Source organism: Mobula hypostoma, chromosome 9, assembly GCF_963921235.1.
Source record: "Mobula hypostoma chromosome 9, sMobHyp1.1, whole genome shotgun sequence".
Taxonomy (NCBI): Eukaryota; Metazoa; Chordata; class Chondrichthyes; order Myliobatiformes; family Myliobatidae; genus Mobula; species Mobula hypostoma.
In genome coordinates, this window is record NC_086105.1 from 20,695,822 (window position 1) to 20,719,915 (window position 24,094).

General features: G+C 40.7%; 1 protein-coding gene across 14 annotated transcripts in view; it reads right to left on the bottom strand.

Annotated features, from left to right (window-relative positions):
* Positions 1–5,445: 5,445 nt before the first annotated feature.
* Positions 5,446–24,094, bottom strand: part of LOC134351553 (suppressor of tumorigenicity 7 protein homolog) — a 209,031-nt gene continuing 190,382 nt past the window's right edge. For 12 of the 14 annotated variants that reach the window (XM_063057841.1, XM_063057836.1, XM_063057838.1 and 9 more), the window contains 6 exons: positions 21,526–21,598; positions 20,649–20,751; positions 20,129–20,279; positions 14,038–14,130; positions 11,665–11,804; positions 5,446–5,792 (listed from right to left, as the gene is read on the bottom strand). In XM_063057841.1, coding sequence (XP_062913911.1) covers positions 5,697–5,792; positions 11,665–11,804; positions 14,038–14,130; positions 20,129–20,279; positions 20,649–20,751; positions 21,526–21,598 — 656 coding nt within the window. In that variant the 3' untranslated portion in view covers positions 5,446–5,696. Of the gene's footprint in view, positions 5,793–7,208; positions 7,262–11,664; positions 11,805–14,037; positions 14,131–20,128; positions 20,280–20,648; positions 20,752–21,525; positions 21,599–24,094 lie in introns of all 14 variants that reach the window. The other 2 variants (XM_063057840.1, XM_063057837.1) reach the window with 2 other exon arrangements.

Consider the following 24,094-nt stretch of genomic DNA (forward strand, 5'->3'; position numbering starts at 1 on the left):
GTTAGTTATTTGTCACATACACATCAAAACATTTAGGACCTACCTAAAATTCTGACTCCATGTACAGATTTACCCTGTAGACTAACCCTTATGGGAAACCACTAGCAAAGCCATCCAATTGCAAAACAACCCTCTAGCATCATTCACTCTCTCCTAATCATGAACCTGTCAACCTCCACTTTAAATATATCCAGTAACTTGGCCTCCACAGTCATCTGTGGCGATGGTTTCCACAGATTCACCACCCTCGGGCTAAAGACATTTTTCATCATCTCTGTTCTGAAAGAGCATCCTTCCCTCTGTTCTGAGAATCTCCCACTACTGGACACATCCTCTTCATGACCACTCTTTCCAGATCTTTCAATATTCAGTAGCTGTCAATGACATTCCCCTCATTCTTCTAAATTCCAGGGTCAGCCTTGAAAACCTCCTCTGGACCCTCTCCAATTCCAACACGCTTCCTTAGATATACCCATAGTACCCAAAACTACTTGCAGCACTCCAAATATGGTCTGATTGACACTTTATGAAGCCCCAGCATTAAATTCTTGCTTTTATAGTCATCTCAAAATTAACGCTAACATTGCAGTTACTTTACTTACTCAACCAGCAAGTTAAGATTCAGGGAATCCTGTACTTGGACTTCTAAATTCCCTCGCACCTCTGATTTCCAACTTTGCTATCCATTTACAATATAGAGTACACCTTTATTCCTTCTACCAAAGTGTATGTCTGAACACCTCCCTATGGTGTATTCCATTTACCACTTCTTTGCCCATTCTTCTAATCTGTTGTTCTGTAACCTCCCTGCTTCCTCAATACTACCTGTCCCTTCACCTATCATTGTATCATCCACCAACTTAGTCACAAAGCACCAATTCCATCATCTGGATCATTAACACAGAACATGAACAGTTGCGGATCCAACACCTGCAGAACACTATTAGTCACCGGCAGCCTACTAGAAAAGGCCTTCTGAAAAACCAAGTAAAACTACATCCACTAACACTCCTTTGTCTATCCGGCCTGTTACTTCCTCAAAGAATTCCAAAAGATTTGCCCTGGAGCCTAATGTTTTGAACCAGTTTCCCACGTGGAACTGTGTTAAAAGCCTTACTAAAGACCATGAAAATCTCATCTACTGCCCTGTCCTCAATGCCCTTTATAACCTCTTCAAAGAGTTCAATCAGATCATGATCTGCCCTTGACCAAACCAATGTTGGTAGCCTCTGGTCCCTGCCATTCCAAGGGATCATTCCTGTGCTCCCTTAGATCCTTTTCCAATATCTTCTCTACCACTGATGTTAGGCTTGCATGTCGGTAGTTATCTGCCCTTATTGAAAGGGAGGACTGCAATTGCTATCTTCTAGACATCCAGTACCTCAATTGAGCCCAGCGAAGATTTAAAAATGCCAGCCGCAGCCCCAGCAATTTCTTTCACTTGGAACTGCCTGAAATAGATCCTATCTTGTCCTGGGGATCTGCCCACCATTAAACCAACCAAGGCATTGAACACCTTTTTTATTTATTAAGATCCTCACCAGACTTCCAGAAGACCATAAGGCACAGGAGCAGAATTAGGCAATTTGGCTCATTGCATCTGCTCTGCCATATCAACGTGGCTGATCCATTCCCCTCATAACCCCATTCTACTTCGCCCCGTAGCCTTTCACGCCATGACTAATCAAGAACCCTTCTACCAAAGTCTTAGATGTACCCAATGATCTGGCCTCCAAGCCACCTGCGGTAATGAATTCCACATATCTACCACCCTCTGGCTAAAGAAATTCCTCCTCATTTCTGTTCTAAATGGACACCTCTTTTTGTGAGGTTGTGCCTTTGGTCCTGGACTCCCAGACCAAAGGAAAAATCCTCTTTACATCAACTCTATCAAGACCTTTGACATTTGATAGGTTTCAATAAGATCTCCTATCATTCTTCTAAATTCCAGCGAGTACAAGCCCAGAGCCTTCAATTGCTGCTCATATGATAACTTTCATTTCCAGAATCATTCTTTTGAACCTCCTCCAAACTCTCTCCAATATCAGCACATGCTTTTTTAAATAAGCAGCCCAAAACTACTCACAATACTCCATATGAGTCCTCACCCATGCCTTTTATGGCCCCTGCATTACATCCTTGGTTTTATATTCCAGTCCTCTTGAAATGGATGCTAACATTGCATTCACCTTCCTCACCAATGATTCAATTTGCAAATTAACCTTTTGGGAATCCTACATGACGACCCACCTACCTATTCACCAAATAGAAGCTCTGTTTCATTTGTGAATACCAATTAAAAGTATTCTTAAAGGTTATCTATATTGTATCATTTCTTAATGCATGCATTACTAAATGACAATAAAAGGGGACTACGTGCCTTCATAATCTATTGTCGCATATACATCAAAACACTTAGGATCTCACGTATAATTCTGGCTCCACGCACAGATTTACCCTTTAGTCCCTAATGGGTCCTATATTTTTTCTAGTTATTCATTTGCTCTTAATATAATGAGAATGATTGTTCATGTCTCCTCTCAGCTTTCCAAATATTTTTGAGTACCTTACTACACTTCTTATACCCTTGTCATTATCTATCACATGCTTCCTATTCTCTCACCAACCCTCGATATCCAGGGTTCCTACTTGTTACACAGAAACATAAAAATCTACAGCACATTACAGGCCCTTCGGCCCACAGTATTGTGCCGACCATGTAACCTACTGGAGAAGCTGCCTAGAATTTCCCTACCACATAGCCCTCTATTTTTCTAAGCTCCATGTACCTATCTAAGAATCTCTTAAAAGATCCTATTGCATCCGCCTCTACCACCACCGCTGGCAGTGCATTCCATGCACCACCACTCTCTATGTGAAAAACTTACCTCTGACATCTCTCTTGTACCTACCTCCACATACCATAAAACTATGCCCCCTCATGTTAGCCATTTCAACCCTGGGGAAAAGCCTCCGGTTATCCACACGGTCACTGCCTCTCATCATCTTATACACCTCTATCAGGTCACCTCTCATCCTCCATTGCTCAAAGGAGAAAAGACCAAGTTAACTCAACCTATTCTCATCAGGCATGCTTTCAAACCAGGCAACATCCTTGTAAGTCTCCTCTGCACTTTTTATATAGTATCCACATCCTTCCTGTAGTGAGGTGACTAGAACTGAACGCAGTACTCCATGTGGGGTCTGACCAAGGTCTTATATAGCTGTAACATTATCTCACAGCTTTTGAGCTCAATCCTACGGTTGATGAAGGCCAACACACCATACACCTTCTTAACAATAGTCAACCTGTGCAGCAGTTTTGAGTGTCCTATGAACATGGACCCCAAGATCTCAATGATCCTTCGATCCTCCACACTGCCAAATGTCTTAGCATTAATATTATATTCTGTCTTCAAATTTGACCTACCAAAATTAACCTCTTTGCACTTATCTGGGTTGAACTCCATCTGCCACTTCTCAGCCCAGTTCTGCATCCCACTATAACCTCTGACAACCCTCCAGACTATTCACAACACTCCCAACCTTTGTGTCATCAGCAAACTTACCTTCTACTTCCTCATCCAGGTCATTTATAAAAATCACAAAGAGGAGTGGGTCCCAGAACAGATCCCTGAAGAACACCACTGGTCACCAACCTACATGCAGAATATGACCCATCCACAATCTCCCTTTGCCTTCTGTGGTCAAGCTAATTCTGGATCCACAAAGCAAAGTCTCCTTGGATCCCATGCCTCATTACTTTCTGAATGAGCCTCACATGGGGAAGCTTATTACCCCTGGATTTTAGCTTTGAAGAAACATGTTGACCTTGAACTTATGCCATTTCTTCTTTGAATGCTTCCCACTGTATAGAATTTACCTTGGCCAGATCTTCCCTTTGGTAATTAAATTGGCCTTCACCAAATTTAAGAACATTATTTCTGGCCCATTCCTATTCTTTTCCATAATCTGTTACAATATAGGGAGTTGACACTCCTTCCACTTGACCAGCTACATTGCCCAATATAAGGTTCAAAAATGCTCCTTTCATCATTGTTCTATCTACATAGTGTATCCAAAAGCTCTCCTGAACATACCTCAAAAAATCCACTCCATCTGAGCCTTTAAAGCTATGGGGATCCAAGTTAATATTTAGAGAACTGAAATCCACTGGGATGGAAACCCTATCATTATTGCATCCTTCTAATACCTTCCCACCCAATGGTTTCCTCTGTTGACTATTGGGACGTCTATAATATATTGCCAGCAAATGATGATGCCCTTTTTGTTTCTAATTTTTACCCTTATGACTTTATTTGATATCTTCTCTCAGTAATTAAGTACTGTAATGCAATACCTCCTCCCTTTTTACTCCCCATTCTGTCTCACCTGAAAATTCTACACCCTGAGGTATCGAATTGACAGTACTGCCTTCGTTCAACCATGTCTCAGTAATGCCAACAGTATTAAATAACCTTGTATTAACTAAAGTTCTGGGTTCACCTGCTTAACTAGACCTCCTCTTAATGCCACCAGTACTCAGAATCTTCCCAACTCACAGCTCCAATAATTTGCTAAGTAACATGCTCTGGTGAAAGTAATTTTCTCAAGTTCCTCCCTCCCTTACAATTCCTGGTTTACAGCTATTTCGGGAAAGTTAAGTATATTATCTACAGTGAAGAAAGATGCAAAATATCTAATTCATCTATCGTCTTAATTTCTAAATTTAATCACCAACTCATTTTTGAAAGGGTCAACACACTTTCACTCTTTCCTTTTTAAAATATCTATATCATTAAACATATATATATGTGCCTGTGTGTGTACACAAACGTTTGTATTTAAATATCTATATTAAACATCTGTTTTCACAATTGTATCTACAGTTCTCACATGTATGTCTACGTGTGCCACGGTAGTGTAGCAGTTAACACGACGCTATTACAGCTCGGGGCAGTTCTGGAGTTCAGAGTTCAATTCCATTGCTGTTCTGTACGTCCTCCTCGTGGAATGCATGGGTTTCCTCCGGGTGCTCCAGTTTCCTCTCACAGTCCAAAGATGTACCAGGTAGGTTAATTGGTCATTATAAATTACCCTGTGATTAAGTTAGGGTTAATCAGGGTTGCTGGGGCAACATGGGTCCAAGGGCCGAAAGGCCTACTCCACACTGTATAACTAAATAAGGAAACAAATCACTGAGATTTTCATCTTGCACTTAAAAGTGAAAACTTGTTGAGTTCAAAATGTATACTCACCCTCTACTTCCACCCCTTCTCATCTATCCCAACTTACTCATCACTCCCACACAGACAAAACTAGCTCTGTAAAATTATCCGACTGCAGTCGGTAGACCCCAGGAGAGCCTGTGTTCCCATAAGGCAGGAGGTAATATGAAAGACACAGATTCTTCACAAGAGAATCTTGAAGAAATGTGCTCTTGTATTACACAAAAGTTAAACTTTATTTTTGTGTTTTTTTTATTTTTGTAGAATTTTGCTAATGGCAAAATAATAAAATAGAACAACGACAACTTTGTTTGGTACAACATAAAACATGTCCACATGAGAACAAAACATAACATATAGAGTCTTTAATTCAGATTTTCATCCACTTTATCATGCTGCCTTGCATTCTGCAAGATATGAGCTTGGCACAGGTGTCATGGCAACCAGTCTATCACAAGTCCTTTCTTCTTAGATTCGTGTCAATTGATGCCATAGGCTAGAAGGCAAGATGCTTTCAACCTTCTCCATCACAAAATTCAATGGAGCAAACAGAGTACTGAGAAACTGCAGGGAAAAATAATGGAAAATCCTGTTTAAGGAGAAAGTTAAGTGCAGAAAATAAACATTAAAAAACACAAAGCAAACTTGAGATGTGTATTCAAGAAAATAGTTCTGCCATTAATTTAATTCAAACAATTATAGATCACTTTAGCATTCATACAAATTAAAAAGCTCCGTGTACCCCTCAGCCTTACTCTACAACAGATGCACCTACTATATGTTTTATTCTACAGAAAGCATTGCAGTGAACCCAGTCTAAACATTTAGTGCTAACCCGAGAGATTCTGCAGATGCTGGAAATCCTGAGCAATGCACACAAAATGCTGGAGGATCTCAGCAGGTCAGTCAGCATCTGTGGAGGGAAATGAACAGTCAACATTTTGGGCCAATGCCCTCATCAGGATCTGTCCGATGAAGGATCTCAGCCAGAAACATCGACTGTTTATTTCCCTCCACAGACGTTGCCTGACATAATGGTGACTTTTTCTTGCTGATATATTAACTGTTCAGCACTGTCATTGCTACAACACTTTAGATGAGGGGGCAATAATGAAAGAGAAGTCTCCTGGTATCTCTGATAAATTTTTCCTTAAGCATTAATTTTCCTTTAACGTGCCCACGATCTTGTCAACTAAAACAACTTTTGGCTGCAAATCAGTGAATTCGGGTTGAGAAGAGATATGGAATAAAAAGGACGTGATAACTTGCTATTTTAATAAATTCACACACAAGATGCTGGAGGAATTCAGCAGGTCAGGCAGCATCTATGGAAAAGAGTAAACAGTCAATGTTTTGGGCTGAGACCCTTCATCAGGACTGAATGATGACAGGTCTGGGCCTGACATGTTGACTGTTTATTCATTTCCATAGATGCTGCCTGACCTGCTGAGTTCCTCCAGCAGTTTTTGTGTGTTGCTCTGGATTTCCAGCATCTGAAGATTTTCTCGTGTTCGTGATCTTATTAGATTCTCCTTCATTTTAGACATCACTGATAACATGTAAGATCATTTGGTGATTATTTGAGGAAGTACTTTGCTAATTGTTCAAGATCAGGCTCCTAATTCCACAAGCTAATCAACAGATTAGTTTGAAAACCGTTAATCACTAGCACTGCATTAATTACCCTGTTGTTAACATTAGATTTGAATGCTAAAAGTGCTAAATCCAATTATCAAGTGAGAACATGATATATTAATTTTGCAATTCTAACAAAACTCCAGGCTGTTCCAGTCGTCTCCAAATCCATGGTTTGAGACACAACTTACTGGGGAAGAACGACAGAAAAAAATTGAAGTGCAAACAAGGAGAGAGAAAAAAGTGGGCACATTTGTAAACTGGAGTTGAATGTTTAAATATTTAAAAGCCCCACAGGCACTAAAACATGTCCTTCGCAGTCCACACATCCCTTCTTCCGTTTACCTGAATGGATCTGAAATCGCCTGTGCTTCTAGATTTTGCAGCAGGATCTACCCCTGGGGGAAGTAAACACAAACACACCCATGGGCCAGAGTGATCTGTTGTCATGGTGATTGTTACCTCCTTGAGGTTGCTATCCAAAACCAAGTCGAAACTCTCCTTAATGCCCCCATGAATGAACATTTTCCCAAGGGACGCAACTCAAAAATGCATAAAATAGTGGAAATCCCAGAGCAACACATATAAAATGCGAGAGGAACTTAGCAGATCATGCAGCCTCTACAGAGAGGAACAAACAGTGAATGCTTCAGGCCGAAACCCTTCATCAGGACAGGTGAAGGAAGCCAGCCCAAAACGTCAACTATAGATGCGGCCTGACTTGCCCAGTTCATCCAGTATTTTGTCTGTATTTTTTCTACATCTGCCCACCATCTATGAGCTTCTGCCATTAGAATGTAGGTGACATCAGTTCCGCATGATTGACATAGAACAAAGAACAGTAAAATATTGGACAGGTCATCCGGCCCAAAGGTCAGCATAAATTTGGACAGGGCATTCGGCCCACGATGTTGTTCCAGTCTTGATGCCAATTTATATTAAATACCTTCCTCTTGCGTATTATCCATATGAGTCCATTCCCTTCATATTCATGTGACTTCTGGTGAAAGTGCTCCCACTTGTTTAGGATGGAAAAATTTCATTTGTAGCAGAGGACAGGAAAATTGCATTAAGTGCAACATTTAACTGACCTTTGGCCCTTTGCCTCTGCTTTGCACTGGGTACATTTTTATTTTGGGTGTTCAACACAAAATTAAAATTATCAACAGATTCTCCCAATAAACTCCGCTGAGTGAAGGGTTGAGTAGAGGAATACTGACACAAACCCATCAGATTTATGAATCAGTTCTTGCAAATTAATTGCCCACTGAGACACCAAAGTGGGAACGAGGTGTAGAGAAGACACCTGAATGGTTAAATCCTGAAGTGTTGTTAAGGATTCCTACCACCCATTCCACAATCTGTTCAACCCACCACCGTCAGTAAGGAGGTACAGGAGCATCAGGACTAGGGGACCAACAGCTTCTTCCCCTAGGTAGTGAGACTGTGAGTTCGTTTGGATGGCCAGAAAAAATAGCTAGAATGGTGTTGGGGGAGAAGCGAGTGAGGAGGCTCATTGTCCATTTTGTAGCTGCTACATGAGCTCATCGGTACTGGTGGGCGGGAAATTAAACTCACCACACAGATCAAGGCAGCAATTACAAACTGCTACTATGCTTCTCAAACCATGACACTCAATTTATATTCATCTCCTGTGCTCAGTGTCAACATTTGAAACACTATCATCTATTCATTTTAGATCCAGTTGTAATCACTGTTCTTCTGACCTCGCTCCACATTAACATTGTAAACTTACTACTGAACAAAGCATAGACAATTAAATAAAAAACCTACAGGCAGGCAGCTCCCAAAAGCACCATTGTCTGTCAAGAGGTCTACAGAAAATATGGTCCTGCTGTCCCTAAAAGATTTCTTTACTGGTGAAAAGGTTACCGCACAAATAGCAAAAGGTCATGGTCCTGACTGAGCAGCAGCATCTAAGTTTTGGCATTCCAATTCCCTACAGTATGGCCAGCTGCCACTGTCCCTTTAAGATTCAGACTGCCAATTATTGCCTGCACATTCCTTCATGGAAAGTCTGTACTTAACTGCCTCGTGCTGAGCACTCAGTGCTCAATCATAGGAGTTCCATTTCTAGTACTATGGTTTGTGATTTTTGCCTTTGGATTCTGGTTTTGTTGTCTTGTTCATTTTCAGCCTGAGTCTAAGTCTAAGACTTTACTCTGCACTTGGGTTCACCACTGTCCATAGGTCTTTCGTTACACAAAATGCCTGGGGTTATTCAGCATGTTTAAATTACAAGAGTTCTCTCACTGCCAAGTGTCCTATCCCATCTGAAGACTGCTGAACAACCACATCCGGCAGCATTTAAGCACAAGGAGCAGCCTATCAAGTTCAAAAGTCCTATATAAATATTTCTTCAATAGAAAGCCTTCTGTATTTTTATTATGTAAGTGTTATGTTTAATTATAAAAATGTGCATGAAAGGCAAAATCCAACAATTACTCCACCACAGGTGTCAGAACTGGATCTTGAGATGAGTAATATCAAGTGGCAGGTTGGGGATACGTCTCTACTAAAGGAGGTGTAAGGCACTCCTTCCCTCCACTAGCCTGCAGGTCACCCTTGGACAAGGTGTAGCACCTGCTTCGTTCTCTGATCAGAGTCAAGCGAATCCATGGGAGAAGCTGGTGGATGGTCAGCTGGTGCACATCACAAGTCCTGTTTGTGCGACCACTGAGGGCAGACAATCTCTGAAGAATATTGATAAAGGCTGTGGTCACCTGTCTTGTAAAGACACTGCCTAGAGGAAGGCAATGACAGACTACCTCTGTGGAACAATTTGCCAAAAGCAATCACAGTCATGGAAAGACCATGATCGTCATATGACACGGCACATAATGATGATGTCATATGGCACGGCACATAATGATGACGATGAATATGGGAAGTAGTGAGAAAAGTTAAAATTCATTAAGTAGAGTCACTAAGAGACTGATTTCCACTGTGATGACTCATTTCTAATCATCTGTACATTCTCTCTTTGTACTTAACTGTAAATCAATAACAAACTGCTTGCACTGAATAGTGCCTTTAGTACAATAACACATCCCAACCCTTTTATAACTGCACTTCAAATAAAGCACAACACTTAACCACACAGCCCATTACTGTTTGCTTCCTGAACTTGGCATCTTGCTGCAGCTAACTTACATCTCTCATCTGCAGAGTTAAAAGCCATGCTAAAGTCTTCACACTCAAAACACTGGACAACACTGTGCCTATGAGAGAGTGTGTCAGAAATTACAGTATCTACCCCACGATTTTAGAGACAGATGGACATTTGGCACGCAGTCTGTTTATTCTAATCACTGAGATTCTAAGCAATATTCTGCTCAAGATTCACAGCTCACGCAATGAACTAAGTACAGCCAAGTCATAAAGGTGAAAACCTTTGATCTGACTTCCCTTGATCTCTCAAAATGCCCATTATATCTGTGTGCAATTTTTATAAGAATGCCCTCATGTGAAAAGAAATAAAAACAAAAACGAGAAGGTGGTAATTATGTAGTCCTGGGCTGGTAAAAACCTCAAGGTTTTGTGGCATTTATGCAAATCACCTCTGCACATAAGGGTGGCTACACAAAAGGTGTCCAGTTTAGCAAGGGTGGTCAGAAACATAAGGGTAACATCAAAAAGGACTTTAATGACATAAGGTAATTCTGAATTGTTTGCTGATTCTATTTCCTAATGCCACTGAACTACAAAGGCCCTGCACTAACATCTGCATCCCATCAAGACAACTTGCAAACAGTTCATTCAAAATCAATTTTAATTAAACCTGAAGAAAAAGGTTAATGATTCCTATTAATTTATGCCATAGCTATTCCAGTTTTTAAGCAGATGATCGATCACTTTCTTGCTTGAAATAACGCACAAATGCACAACACCTTCTTAATAGCAGTGACAGAGATTCAGCTATCTTTCAATACGTCATTGTAAACAGCTACTTCAGTCACATTGCTGCCAAATCAATTCTTAAGTATCTACTTCAGAAGAGGCATTTGTGTTTGACCCAGTTTAGCCTTATTGGAGTTTGTGCTATCAGCTGAGGTAAAGGTTAGTGAAAGATCAAAGAATTGTGATTTTGATATGTCTACAGTATTCACAAGGGTTCTTTAGGCACCCACGCACAGACATCATCACTTTGCAGTCAAGAGAACTTCTATCAGTAGACTTATTGAGTAACACAATGGACACACACTACTCCGGACACAAAAGTCAAAAACTATACACCCAGGGCTCAGGTGGTTTAATAAGTTAAGGTCAAAGACTTTCATGTGGTGACCTGGGTTCAAATTCTGTCAAAACTTTGACATCAGAGCACAGCTGCTACCTGAGATTGAAGACTATGTGGATTAAATTTGTCAGCTCAAGGTTCTTTGGTTCGTATGATAGGTAGTTTTTGTTAAAAAGAAATTGCCTATCACAAGAAACTCCAGAAGCTCTTTACAATGCCTCAACTGCAACAGTTTTGACCTATTTAAACTTCTCTTAATGGGCATCCAACCTTTGACGCACACCTCCATTACATAACGTAAGGAAACAACATCATCCTGATGCTGTGACCAACCAGCTTCTTTGTTAACTAAATCTCTGACCATCATCCACAAAGAAAATCTCTCAAGATCTCGGAATACAATCAATATCACAGAACATAAAATGGTTATACTTGTACTGCAGACCACGTTTGTGAAAAGCATACTTTAGTGTGGTAGAACTGGTAAGTACAAAACAAAAACTAGTTTACAGTGTTAAAAGGATCTAGACGGGTACTTACAGCTTTTGCAAAGACTCCCATGAGCTCTGGAAACTGATGTGTGAGGAGAGCCAGCATAGCAGTGAAGGAGCAGAGGCCTGCTGTGAACAGGATGAAGAATGGCAGCTCCTTCTTGGGGTACACTGAAACTTCATGAAACGCTGGATATGAACAGACGGCATCAGATAGGTATAGAGAGAGAAATAGATGGAAAGAAATAAAGACCAGAGATGCACAAAAAAAACAAATAAAAATAGAATCAGGTACTCAGAAGCAGTGAATCAACACAGGAAGAAATAGAAACCAAGAATACGATGTGACATTTTACAGAAGTGTGACAGGAATGAATGCAGATATATAAACATACAACTCAAATATGTGTTGTAAGTAATATGAGAAATTCATCCTGATTTAATTTAAATATTTTACATTCAAAGACAGATTGATGGGCTGAACGGCCTAATTCTGCTCTGTGTCTTTTGGTCTTATGAAAACACAGATACGGCTCGACTCAACACAATTTAAAAAGGATAGAAAAGTGGAATAATTACTAAGGTATGATAAGGGGGCGAAGCAGCAGCAACACAATAAGGTGCCATTTTGTTAAATGTAAGAATATTCTTAATTCTTTGTAAGTTCCATCTGTTTAATAAAGCAATCATCTAAAGTATACTTCAAAGTTGGTTTATGATCTGTTAATACAGGGAACAATGTCACAAAGATGTGAACGTTCTTTATGGAAAGTTTAGGGATAAGAACAATGAGGGTGGTGGTGGTGATGGGAACAGGTTGTATCTTGTGGCACCTTTAACTGGAGGTGCTTCCAGAGGAACTTCAGTCGTATTTATGAAAAAGAGAATGGAACTCTGAGATGAAAGAGATCAAGGGGGCGATGTAAACTTGGTCTGGGTGATGGCTTTGACATTGTTCTAAAGGAAAGGCGGCAGAGCAGATTAAGGAACAAATTCCAACAAAATGCAGATTGCTGAATTGAGTCATCAATAATTAAATGAAAACAACAGGAATTCTGCAGATGCTGGAAATTCAAGCAACATACATCAAAGTTGCTGGTGAACGCAGCAGGCCAAGCAGCATCTATAGGAAGAGGCGCAGTCGACGTTTCAGGCCGAGACCCTTCGTCAGGACTAACTGAAGGAAGAGTGAGTAAGGGATTTGAAAGCTGGAGGGGGAGGGGGAGATGCAAAATGATAGGAGAAGTTACTTCTCTAACTTCCGCTAGGCCCCACCTCCCCCTCGTACCCCAGCTGTTACTCCTTTTTATGCACACATTCTTTCTCTCACTCTCCTTCTTCTCCCTCTGTCCCTCTGAATATACCTCTTGCCCATCCTCTGGGTCACCCCCCCCTGTCTTTCTCCCTAGGCCTCCTGTCCCATGATCCTCTCGTATCCCCTTTTGCCTATCACCTGTCCAGCTCTCGGCTCTATCCCTCCCCCTCCTGTCTTCTCCTATCATTTTGCATCTCCCCCTCCCCCTCCAGCTTTCAAATCCCTTACTCACTCTTCCTTCAGTTAGTCCTGACGAAGGGTCTCGGCCTGAAACGTCGACTGCACCTCTTCCTATAGATGCTGCTTGGCCTGCTGCGTTCACCAGCAACTTTGAAATAATTAAATGAAAGCTGTTTCAACACATAGTCATAATTTATTGATCCCGGGGGGAATTGGTTAAATTGGTTACAATTTTACAACACCTTACAAGATAAGAGCGCTGGAATATTCAGCAGTGGGCTAATGGGAGGAGCACAGAGCTGAAGAAGATCACATGGCAGCTTAGAGTAAGAACGTAATGAACTTAAAGATGAGGATTCGAACTTGAGTTCAATGCTTTGAGCAATTACAAAGCAGAAGAAAGATTAATTTAGGCTTTCAAAACTGTGCGTCTTAAGAAACATTCAACCTGTCCAACCTTGCTACTTTATCCCCATTTCAATTGACTAACTACTGGATGGGGAGTCCATGTAATTTGGTGGAAACGAGACTGATGGATCATTGGCACAGAATATGTAATTATTAATGTCTGGATACAGAATACTTGGACACAGGTTGTGAAGGACTCTTATAGATTGTATTTTGTGTGAACAAAGCAATAAATGTGAAGTAATACATTTCAGTAATAAAACAAGGAAACTAAAAAAAGGTAAAACATTTATAAGTTGAAGAGGGAAGAGATACTAATGGAAGTATATTAGTATTAATGTTAGGGAATGGGGACAACCCGAACAATGAAGTTTATTGGAATATCAGGGCTATTTTGTATGGAATTTGAAAGTGACTTATTTATGTAAAATCAATAAATCGAAATGTGGAAAGAACAACCAACACTATTTTAACAAAATTTTGAGGTAAGCAGAAACGTAAATTACTCTATAAACTTACATGGTAGCAGTTCTCTGTCAGCAGTTTCTGTGCAGATTGGATATGGATAAAAAAGGTGACCTTTTTCCAAGGGATAGGGGATCATTCGGAATGCTGAGGAGAGATTATTATTGTATAAATAAACTAAATTACTTGCATTTTAAAACGTTCTACTATTTTTACACTTATTCCCCTTCCAGTGAAAGCATTTTATCTATTCACTTATTTATGAAGCTCACAAAAAGTGAAGTATAAAGGGTGTTTAATAGAGAACTCTAGTTCTTTAGTATTTTAACTTGCTCTCTAAACATGGTCTTAATCTTTTGAGAAATTCAAACGTGCTTTTACTTTTAAATTCTGGGGACAATTTCTTCATATGGCTTTGAACATACAGGTTTGACATCTTTGAGGATTTCATAACATCTTGGGACTTCATTCACTGGAGTGTAAGAGAATGAGGAAGTGATATCACAGAGGTGAATCAGGCAGCACGGCAGCGTAGTGGTTAGCACAACGCTTTACAGTACAGGTGATTCCCGCTGCTGTCTGTACGGAGTTTGTACGTTCTCCCCGTGACTGCGTGGGTTTCCTCCTGGTGCTCCAGTTTCATCCCACAGTCCAAAGGTGTACTGGTTGATAGGTTAATTGGTCATTGTAAATTGTCTAGGGTTAACCGCTTGAAGGGACTGTAGGGCCCGTACCAGGCTGCATCTCAATAAAAATAAAAGTAAAATCATGAGGGATGTGCCCAAGGCCAGGAGATCAGGAACTAGAAGTCAAATGTTTAGGGAGAGATTTCATAAGAACCAGAGGGGCAGCCTATTGACACAGTAGGTGGGCCTTAGGCTGCCAGATGAAGTGGTTGAGGAATTTAACAACATTTAAAAGGCACTTGAACAGGTACATGGATAGGAAAAGTTTAAATTGGACAAATGGTAGGATAGCTTAGACAGGAACTTTAGTCAGCATTGATCAGTTGGGCCAGAGGATCTGTATCTGTCCTGTACAATTCTACAGGCTCATGGCTGATCTCTTACCTGTCCCCACGTCACCCTTTGACTCACATTCCCCAGCATGACTGTATTTTTAAAATTCTATCAAATTCAAACTTGAAATTAACAACAATTTAGTATCACTTGCCATTTGCCAGGCTAAAACAAAAACAAATTTCTTTCAGCCTATGTTTCCAAATATGACTGCTGGGAGATCCAGGTCTAACCCTTATTTTCTGTTAAGCTTCTCAACAGTTTCCCTATTTCTGCCCTATTGGTTCCCCTAAGTGTCTAAAAATTTCAGTCAAATCTCCTCTGAATTCAGGAAACAACAGTCCTTGTATCTGATGTTTGTCTGCTGGGGGGAGGGGGTTGATGTTTTATTTTCTTTGAATGGGTTTTATGGTTCTATGTTTCGTGGCTGTCTGTGGTGAAGATGAATCTCACGATTGTATACTGCATACATACCTTGATAATAAATGTACTTTGAATCCTTGAATCCTCAGAAAATTTCACTTGCAATTTAACATTTGGAGTCCAGATTTTTTTTTCTGGAAATCAACACAGTGCTGCCTTTGAGGCAACATATCTTTCCAAAGGAGTAGGCCAGAATTGCTCACAGTGCTCCAGCTCCGGTCCAACCAACACATTGCACTGTTGTACCATAACTTCCTCCTGTTGAATTTCAATTCTCTTAACAAAGCCAGCATTCCATTAGTCTTCTTTAACAACTGCCTCCAACATCTTCCCAACCACTGAGGTCAGGCTAACCAGTCTATAATTTCCTTTCTGTTGCCTTCCTCCTTTGCAATTTTCCAATCCTCCAACACCATGCCAGAGTGCAACGATTTTTGAAAGATCATTGCTAATGCCTCCACAATCTCTAACTCTACCTCTCTCAGAACCCTAGGGTGCAGATCATCTGGTCCGGGTGACCTACGTACCTTTAGGTCTTTCAGCTTTTGAGCACCTTCTCCCTTATAAAAGTAACTGCACTCATTTCTCTTCCTTCACACATTACAACATCTAGCATATTCCTAGTGTCTTCCACAGTAAAGACTGATGCAAAATACTCATTTAGTTCATCTGCCATCTCCTTATCCCTCATTATTATTTCTTCAGCCTCATCTTCTAGCAGCCCTCTATCCACTCTCATCCCTCTTTTATTTTTTACATACTTGAAAAAGCTTTTACTATCCACTTTGATATTGTTGCTAGCTTGCTTTCATATTTCATCTTCTCCCTTCTAATGATTCTTTTCATTGCTCTGTAGATTTTTAAAAGTTTCACAACCCACTAATTTTTGCTTTTTGTATGCCCTTTCTTTTGTTTTTACATTAGCTTTGACTTCCCTTGTCAGCCACAACTGTACTATTTTGCCATTTGAGTATTTATTCGTTTTTGGAATAGACGTGTCCTGCACCTTTCTTATTTTTCCCGGAAAGTCACACCATTGCTGCTCTGCTGTCATCCTTGCCAGCAGCTCCTTCTAATTTACTTTGGCCAACTCCTCTCAAGTACCACTGTAATTTCTTTTACTCCACTAAAATACTGCTAAGTCAGACTTTACTTTCTACCTATCAAATTTCAAGTTGAACTCAATCATATTGAGATCCTTCTCCTCCTAAGGGTTCCTTTACCTTAAGCTCCCTAATCACCTCCAGTTCATTACATAACATCCAATCCAGTATAGCTGACCCCCTAGTAGACTCAATGGTAAACTGCTCCAAAAAGCCATCTCCTAGGCATTCAACAAACTCGCTCGCTTGAGATCCAGTACCAACCTGATTTTCCCAATCGACCTACATGTTAAAATCTCCCATGATTATCATAACATTACTCTTTTGACAAGCCTTTTCTATTTCCTGTTGTAATCTGTGATCCACATCCTAGCTACTGTTGGGAGGCTTGTATATAACTGCCAATAGGGTCCTTTTACCCTTGCAGTTTCTTAACTCAACCCACAAAGATCCAACATCTTCTGATCCTATGTCACAGTTCCATGAGTGTCAACTTTAGTTCCATGACTTTCAAAAGTGCCAGTTGGAAATTTGTGCGAATAATATTCACTGACATTTGACTAGTGCTTTGGTTGTCTATTTATATAAAAACAATCAAGTGAAGTTTATGAGTCACTGCTGACAAATTCAGTTCGATAGCTCAGTGCTTTTGTGTATTCAATTTGTCATTCTTTAGCAGCAAATAATTCCTCATTTGCCACTTTAATAATTGAACACTTAAAGAAATTAGTATTAGGAACACTAAAGTTAACTGTAGAACTGAAAGGTGTTGTATTAAGCCAAGGACTCCTCTGCATCTTTACTGTGAGCTCACTAACAAAATCTAATGAATGTGTGAACTCCCACACTTATACGGTAGATACAAGCTAATGGCATAGAAAGTTAGAGCAGGACTGATGTGATATCAAGAGCTGGCTTTGGTCTGTTCATGCTTAATTACCACCTAAGAACTGCAGCTGCTGGAAACCCGAAATAAAAACAGACAATGCTAGGTACACTCAGCAGGACAGGCAGCATCTTAGGACAGAGAGACAGGTCAACATCCAAGCCTAAGAACCTGCGTCTGATGAAGGCTAAAGGTTAAGGTTAGATCTTTAGAGCCTTAGGGTGTGAGTAAAAACCCTCATTATACAGAGAATGATTCTGATCTAAGCACTTTAAAGTGTTTGGAGGAAAACATGGGAGAGATGTCAGAGGTACGTCCTTTAGACAGAGAATGGTGAATGTGTTGCCAGGTTGAGGTCTATGAATGAGGGAAGAGTTAGATTCAGCTTAAGAGTAGGGTAAAGGGTCAGCACAACATTGTGGGCTGAAGAACCTGCACTATCATGCTCTGCCACAATGATCAGTGGAAGCGGAGTTAATCAGGCACTCTAGTGGGAACTGGATTTGGAGAATAATCTTCAGAGCTACAGGGAATGTGCAGGAAAGCTGTTGTTCTCCTAAGAGATGGCACGGACGTGATGGGCTTAGTTTCCTCTATCTGTGTCAAAACGTTTCTGTTCCATGATTCTAAGCCAGAGAATGTTTCTAATAAAGTGCAAGCATAAATTGCTCTTCCAATTAATTTGACAGGAAATTAGACAGAAGCATTTTCAATTTAAGCAAGAAACACTCTAGGGCCCACACAAACAACCGAACAACTCATATCATCAGCTCAGACCCGAGTTGGGTTCTGGACCGAAATCAAAAAAGAAATAATAATCGCTTACTCAAAACCAGTGAAATAATTTTGATTTAAAGAAATAAAAAGTTTGTGGAAAGGAGAATGACCTCTCTTACATCTGCAGACTAAACAATTCCCTTTGCACTCCAGGGATTGTCCACTGGGTCAGGTTGCCATTGAGGTTTGTGGTAACTGATCAATGTCCACCTGAAGAAAGAAGACACAATCTATATCGCCACCAAGTGGCTAACACCGGAAGAGCCACTGTTGCAATAACTTTCATCTCAAGCAGTTGTTGAAACAAAAATATATCCCATAGAGAGTCATATGCAACTTCGGCAATTCAAAGTATTTTTTGAATTGTAGCACCAGTCTATTTAGATTGAGCTGAATGGCCTAATTCTGCTTTTAAGTCTTTTGAACTTTTGGTCTTAATGAACAGAAGATCCATTCTAGTTTTGTTGACAGGATAACTGGTCTATGAATATTGCTCTTTGAAACAGTCCCATCGAATCCTTTATAACCACCTGATAGGGCAGAACAGGCATGAGTCTTAATTTCTCAACCAATCTATGGCATCCCAACAGTACAGGGGCCCCTCGGTCTACACACTGGGATGGAACTTGAACCTACATTCTTCCAGTACGGAGATGGAGTTCTTCTTTTGCTGATTTCGCCACTAGCATTTAGGGCAGCAATGATGGTCCTCCATCTTTGGCAGCATTCACGGCTTCCTTCATTGTGTCAGTAGCTTCCTCTCAGCTTACTGTCAGTCAGGCAAGGAATACCATCGCACTCAGATGTAGAAGGACTCTCACTGCTGTTTCTGTAACAATTCTGTTTTATAGTCAGGGTTTTTCGGCCCTGACCCGAGCCTGCGAACTTGGAGGACCAGTGGACCGCTCTTAGCCTGGCCTCTGGCTTTTAACCTGTTTGGCATGGGTGACCCTCCCAAGAGCCAAAGCACGGGGCCCTGACTCCAGCCAGCATAGCTCTCCGGGTCATTGAGGCACGCAAACCTTCCAAACCTCGAAAAGGTTGTGGTCCTCTCGGAGGACAGAGATGAAGTGTTACTATATGATTTTGTATGATGAGCAAAACTCAGAGTGGGGCACTTCCGTAACAATTGCTGGGGAAGGACCTGCTCTTCTGAGCAAATTACCTGTGTGTCGATGCCCCAAGCTTGAAGTGTTCTAGGATGGAGAACGATGCAGAAGTTTAAACAAAGGGGAAAAGTTTCAACAATGGACCTGGATGCTCTGGAGAGTGCTGGCAAACGATGAATGCATATTGCTTGCTACACCACACAGCTATTGTGTAAGGACAGTCACAGGCCATGGATGTTTTTGTAGGACCTCACCCTGCACAGTCACTGCTGAATTTCATGCATTACTACGGTGACCACACTTCTAAACCACTGCATTGGTCAAAAGCATTCTGTGATATCCTAAAGGACATGAAAGAAGTGTGCCAATTCAAATATTTATTTTCTTTCTTACAAATGGAAAAAATGAACGATTTCAAAAGGAGACAACAGAAGACCTTTTACTTAACAGGTAATAATTAGGTTAATTATCAATAGATGCACTCTTAACTAGATCAGTGGGAGAAGTATGTTATTTATTTAGGGAAAGAAAGTATCACTGAACTACTAAAGTACACTCTCTACGCTGGTGGTGTAGTGGTATCCGCACACGGACTTCGGAACAAGAGGTCCTGAGTTTGAATTCTGCCGGCTCTTTGCATGCTTTACATTCATGCCGGGTTGAACGCCAAGCTAGCAAATCGCCCTCATAAGGAACAGAAAACCGCTAAAGAAACAGCAAGGTTGTCACCCGATGTGCTAAACAAGGCGCGCAGGGAGGATCTTTTTACTAATAAAATACACTGGATTGGGACTAAGTAGCTCAGATGAACAACTAAAAGATACTTACTTCCCTCCCAAGTACAATGTAATAAGTTGAGGGCTCCTTCTACCCGCTTCCAATGTTGAAGATGGAAGAATGCATATGCTATTGCTTCACTGTCCCCTCTCTTCAGAATGTGTTCTGGTGGCAGTATTAAACTTTTCATTTCTAATAAATACTAAAGAAAAAGTATTTTTTTAATATAATTATATGGGAAAACCACACAATGTGAAAAAGTTATTCATTTAATCATATGCCTTTCAGAGTGAACTAAAATGCCCAATCAGTTATTCAATTTTCAGACATCATTCTTTACACACAAACTGAGAGTTAATTTAACTGCGGGTTTTAAGCTGACTTGACACTCACAGCAACTTTCCTCACTGCCTTCCAACCCCACAGTTAGTAATGATTCGTTTATAATGAATTCTCTGATGGCTCACTCTAAGAGACTGCAGGTCAATGCTACTCACAGAAGCATTACTAAAAGCATTCCCAAACAAAGCTATTGGAACGAGAGCTAATGGAGAAAATAGCAGTGACTCACTTTGGGAACGTGTGGGTTAAACTCTACTGCTCTGTGTATTGCTTCTACTGCATTCATCTCTGCAGTGCTGAGCCCTCGCCTGGAGGCAGCCTCTGGTGAGAATCTAGAACAGCAGCAAAACGGTTCGTCACAATTTATATAAAGCCCCGTGAAACACTGACAAAAACACAATATGACACAGAGCTCCCAGAAATCTCAAAACATTGGAGAGGGACCCAAATATTCAAATGCAGAAAATGGCTATGCTCAGACTCCACAGAGATCTAATGTATGTCAAAGACTTGTCCTGAAATATTAGGAGTCATATTAGGAGCTGAAGATTCATAACCGCTGCCACAACAATCAAACATCCTGCATTTATTTAGAAAGAGACTTCCCATTTTTATTTTAATGTACACATAACCTAATCGGGTGGTGGGGTGGCAATACTGTATGTCTCTACAGTAAGGCTCTCCTTTCCTCTGCTAGCCTGCAGGTCACCTCTGGGCAAGGAGTAGCACCTGCTTAGTCCCCTATCAGAGTCTGGAGAAGCCATGGGAGCAGGTGGTGGATGGTCGTACGAGCAGCTGGTGCATATCACAAGTCCTGGTTATGTAACCACTGACGCCAGGCAGGCAATCTCAGAACAGTATTGATCATTGGTCGCGGCTGAGGTCACCCGTCTTGTAAAGACACTGCCCAGAAGGCAGCAATGGCAAACCACTTCTGTAGAACAATCATGGTCATGGAAACTCCCTGACTGCCTACGTCACACAACGAACGAACATATTTTGGCATTCTTGGCAAAGAAATATATCATATCTGCTCCCCTCTATTTTTTTATTAGAAATTTAATTCTCCACTTTTTACTAATGTTAACATTTTCAAGGATACTTACTTGTCAGAGACTGCTCTTGCTTTAAGTAGTGCAGCTGTATAACATATTGTTGCTGACTTTGGAAGGCTAATATCTATTACAAAAGGGAAATAAAAGCAAAGATATTTGATAGTGGTACACACAACAATCTTCCACTTAACAATACAATGAATGTTTCCACAAATATTTGATCTTCATTGGGTTCATTTGCTTATATATTAATTCTCTCAACTGATCCAAAACACAAAACATTATGCAGAAAAATTCCAATAAATAATGTATCGTCTTGGCCACATTGTGCTGCTTATTTGTGATGCCTTTATTAACTCACGGGTTCAAATGTGTTGATTATTTCCATAAAAGTTTGGAAATTTTGTAATGCTAAATTGCTGCAGATTAAAACAAAACTGCAATCTGTCACACCGTACTGATCAGGCAGCACACATTTGATATTTTGCCACTTTTCAAATATTAGCCATGCACGTCCAGTTTAGAAGTGTATTTGGGAGCTTGGCAGTGCATGCAGCTCTGAGTGGCAAGTTTCGTAGCATTCATACGCTTTATCATAGTACGACTCATTAAGCACTGGAAAATGAGGAATATATGTACTAAAATCACTATTATGGAATTCCTGATTAATATCCCAAAATCAGTTCAGATTGGGGTCATGAGACAAAGGCTGGAATCCAAATACTGCTGATCTTCTGCATACAAATTGGAATTACTCTGTAAACGTGAACATTTTTTCTTAATGGCCAGATATATCAAGTGCTTTCCTGGCAGAATGTGCATGCTTTTGCAATGATTTCTTTTACTATACTCTGGTGTCACAGTTTGCAAACTGCCTGCTTGGCATTCTGCATAGAGGGTCTGAAATTCACGTCTTTTCATCATTCAGTTCTTTTAAAATCGATTTTCTTAGAATTCTTCACCTGGTAATAAACACAATGTGTGGAATCAGATTCAGAATCACTGGCACAGGTCATGAAATCTGTTGTTTTGTGGCAGCAGTATAGTGCAACACATAACAATAAAAAAACTATAAATTACAATCAGAATCAGATTTAATACCACAGGTGTGAAATCTGTTAACTTAGCAGCAGCAGTATAATACATGATAATATAGAAAAAATACACGAGTAAATCAATTAAAGTATATATTTGTACATTAAATAAATTAAAAAATAGTAAAAACAGAAATAATATTAAAAAAGTGAGGAAGTGTTCATGGGTTCGATGTCCATTTAGAAATCGGACAGCAGAGGGGAAGAAGCTGTCCCTGAGTCACTGCGTGGGTGCCTTAAGGCTTCTGTATCTCTTTCCTGATGGTAACAGTGAGAAAAGGGCATCCCCTGGGTGATGGGGGTCCTTAATAATGGACGCTGCTTTCCTGAGGCACCGCCCATGATGCCCATGATGGAGCTGACTGATTTTACAAGTTCTGTAGGCTTCTATCAATCCTGTGCAGTAGCCACTCACCACCCCCGACCCCCAAACCAGACAGTGATGCAGCCGGTCAGAACGATCTTCATGGTACATCTGTAGAACTTTCAAGTGTTTTAGGTGACAAACCAAATCTTCGCAAACATATCGAAATATAGCCTCTGTCTTTATAGCTGCATTAATATGTTGGGACCAGGTTAGATCCTCAGAAATCTTGACACCCAGGAACTTGAATTTGATCACTCTTCCCACTTCTGATCCCTCTGTGAGGATTGGTTCATGTTATAAAATTATATATATATATTAAATATGTAGTGCAAAAAGAGTAAAATACAGTGAGGTCATGTATATGGATTCTTTGTCCGTTCATAAATCTGCTGGTGGAAAGGAAGAAGCTTTTCCTAAAACATTAGATGTATGTCTTCATGCTCTTGTACCTCCTCTTTGATGGCAGCAATGAGAAGAGGGCACGTCCTGTGTGATGGGGGTCCTCAATGAGAGGTGTCGCCTTTTTGAGGCATCGCCTTTTGAAAATGTCCTCGATACTGGGTAGCCTAGTGCCCATAATGAAGCTGGCTGAGTTTACAATTTTCTGCAGCCTTTTCAGATTCTGTGCAGTGGCCCCTCCCCCTCCATTCCAGACAGTGATGCAAGCAATTGGAATGCTCTCCACAGTACATAGAAATCCATGGCACATTACAGGCCCTTCAGCCCATAATGCTGTGCTGACCATGTGACCTACTCTAGAAACTGCCTGGAATTTCCCTATCCCACTTTCAAGGAATTCTAGATCAGTATTTCCAGATCACCTGTAGGAATTTGTGAGTGACTTTGGCAACATGCCAAATCTCCCCAAACTCCTAATGAAATATAACCACTGTCGTGCCTTCTTTGTAACTGCATCAATATGTTAGGCCCAGGATAGATCCTCAGACATGTTGACACCCAGGAACTTGAAACTGCTCACTCTTTCCACTTCTGATCCCTCGATGAGGACAGGTGTGTGTTCCCTCGACTTGCCCTTCCTGAATTCCTTGGTCTCACTGATGTTGAGTGCGAGGTTGTTGTTGCGAAACCACTCAACCAGCTGATCTGTCTCGCTCCTGTACGCCTCCTCGTCACCATCTGAAATTCTGCCAGCAATAGC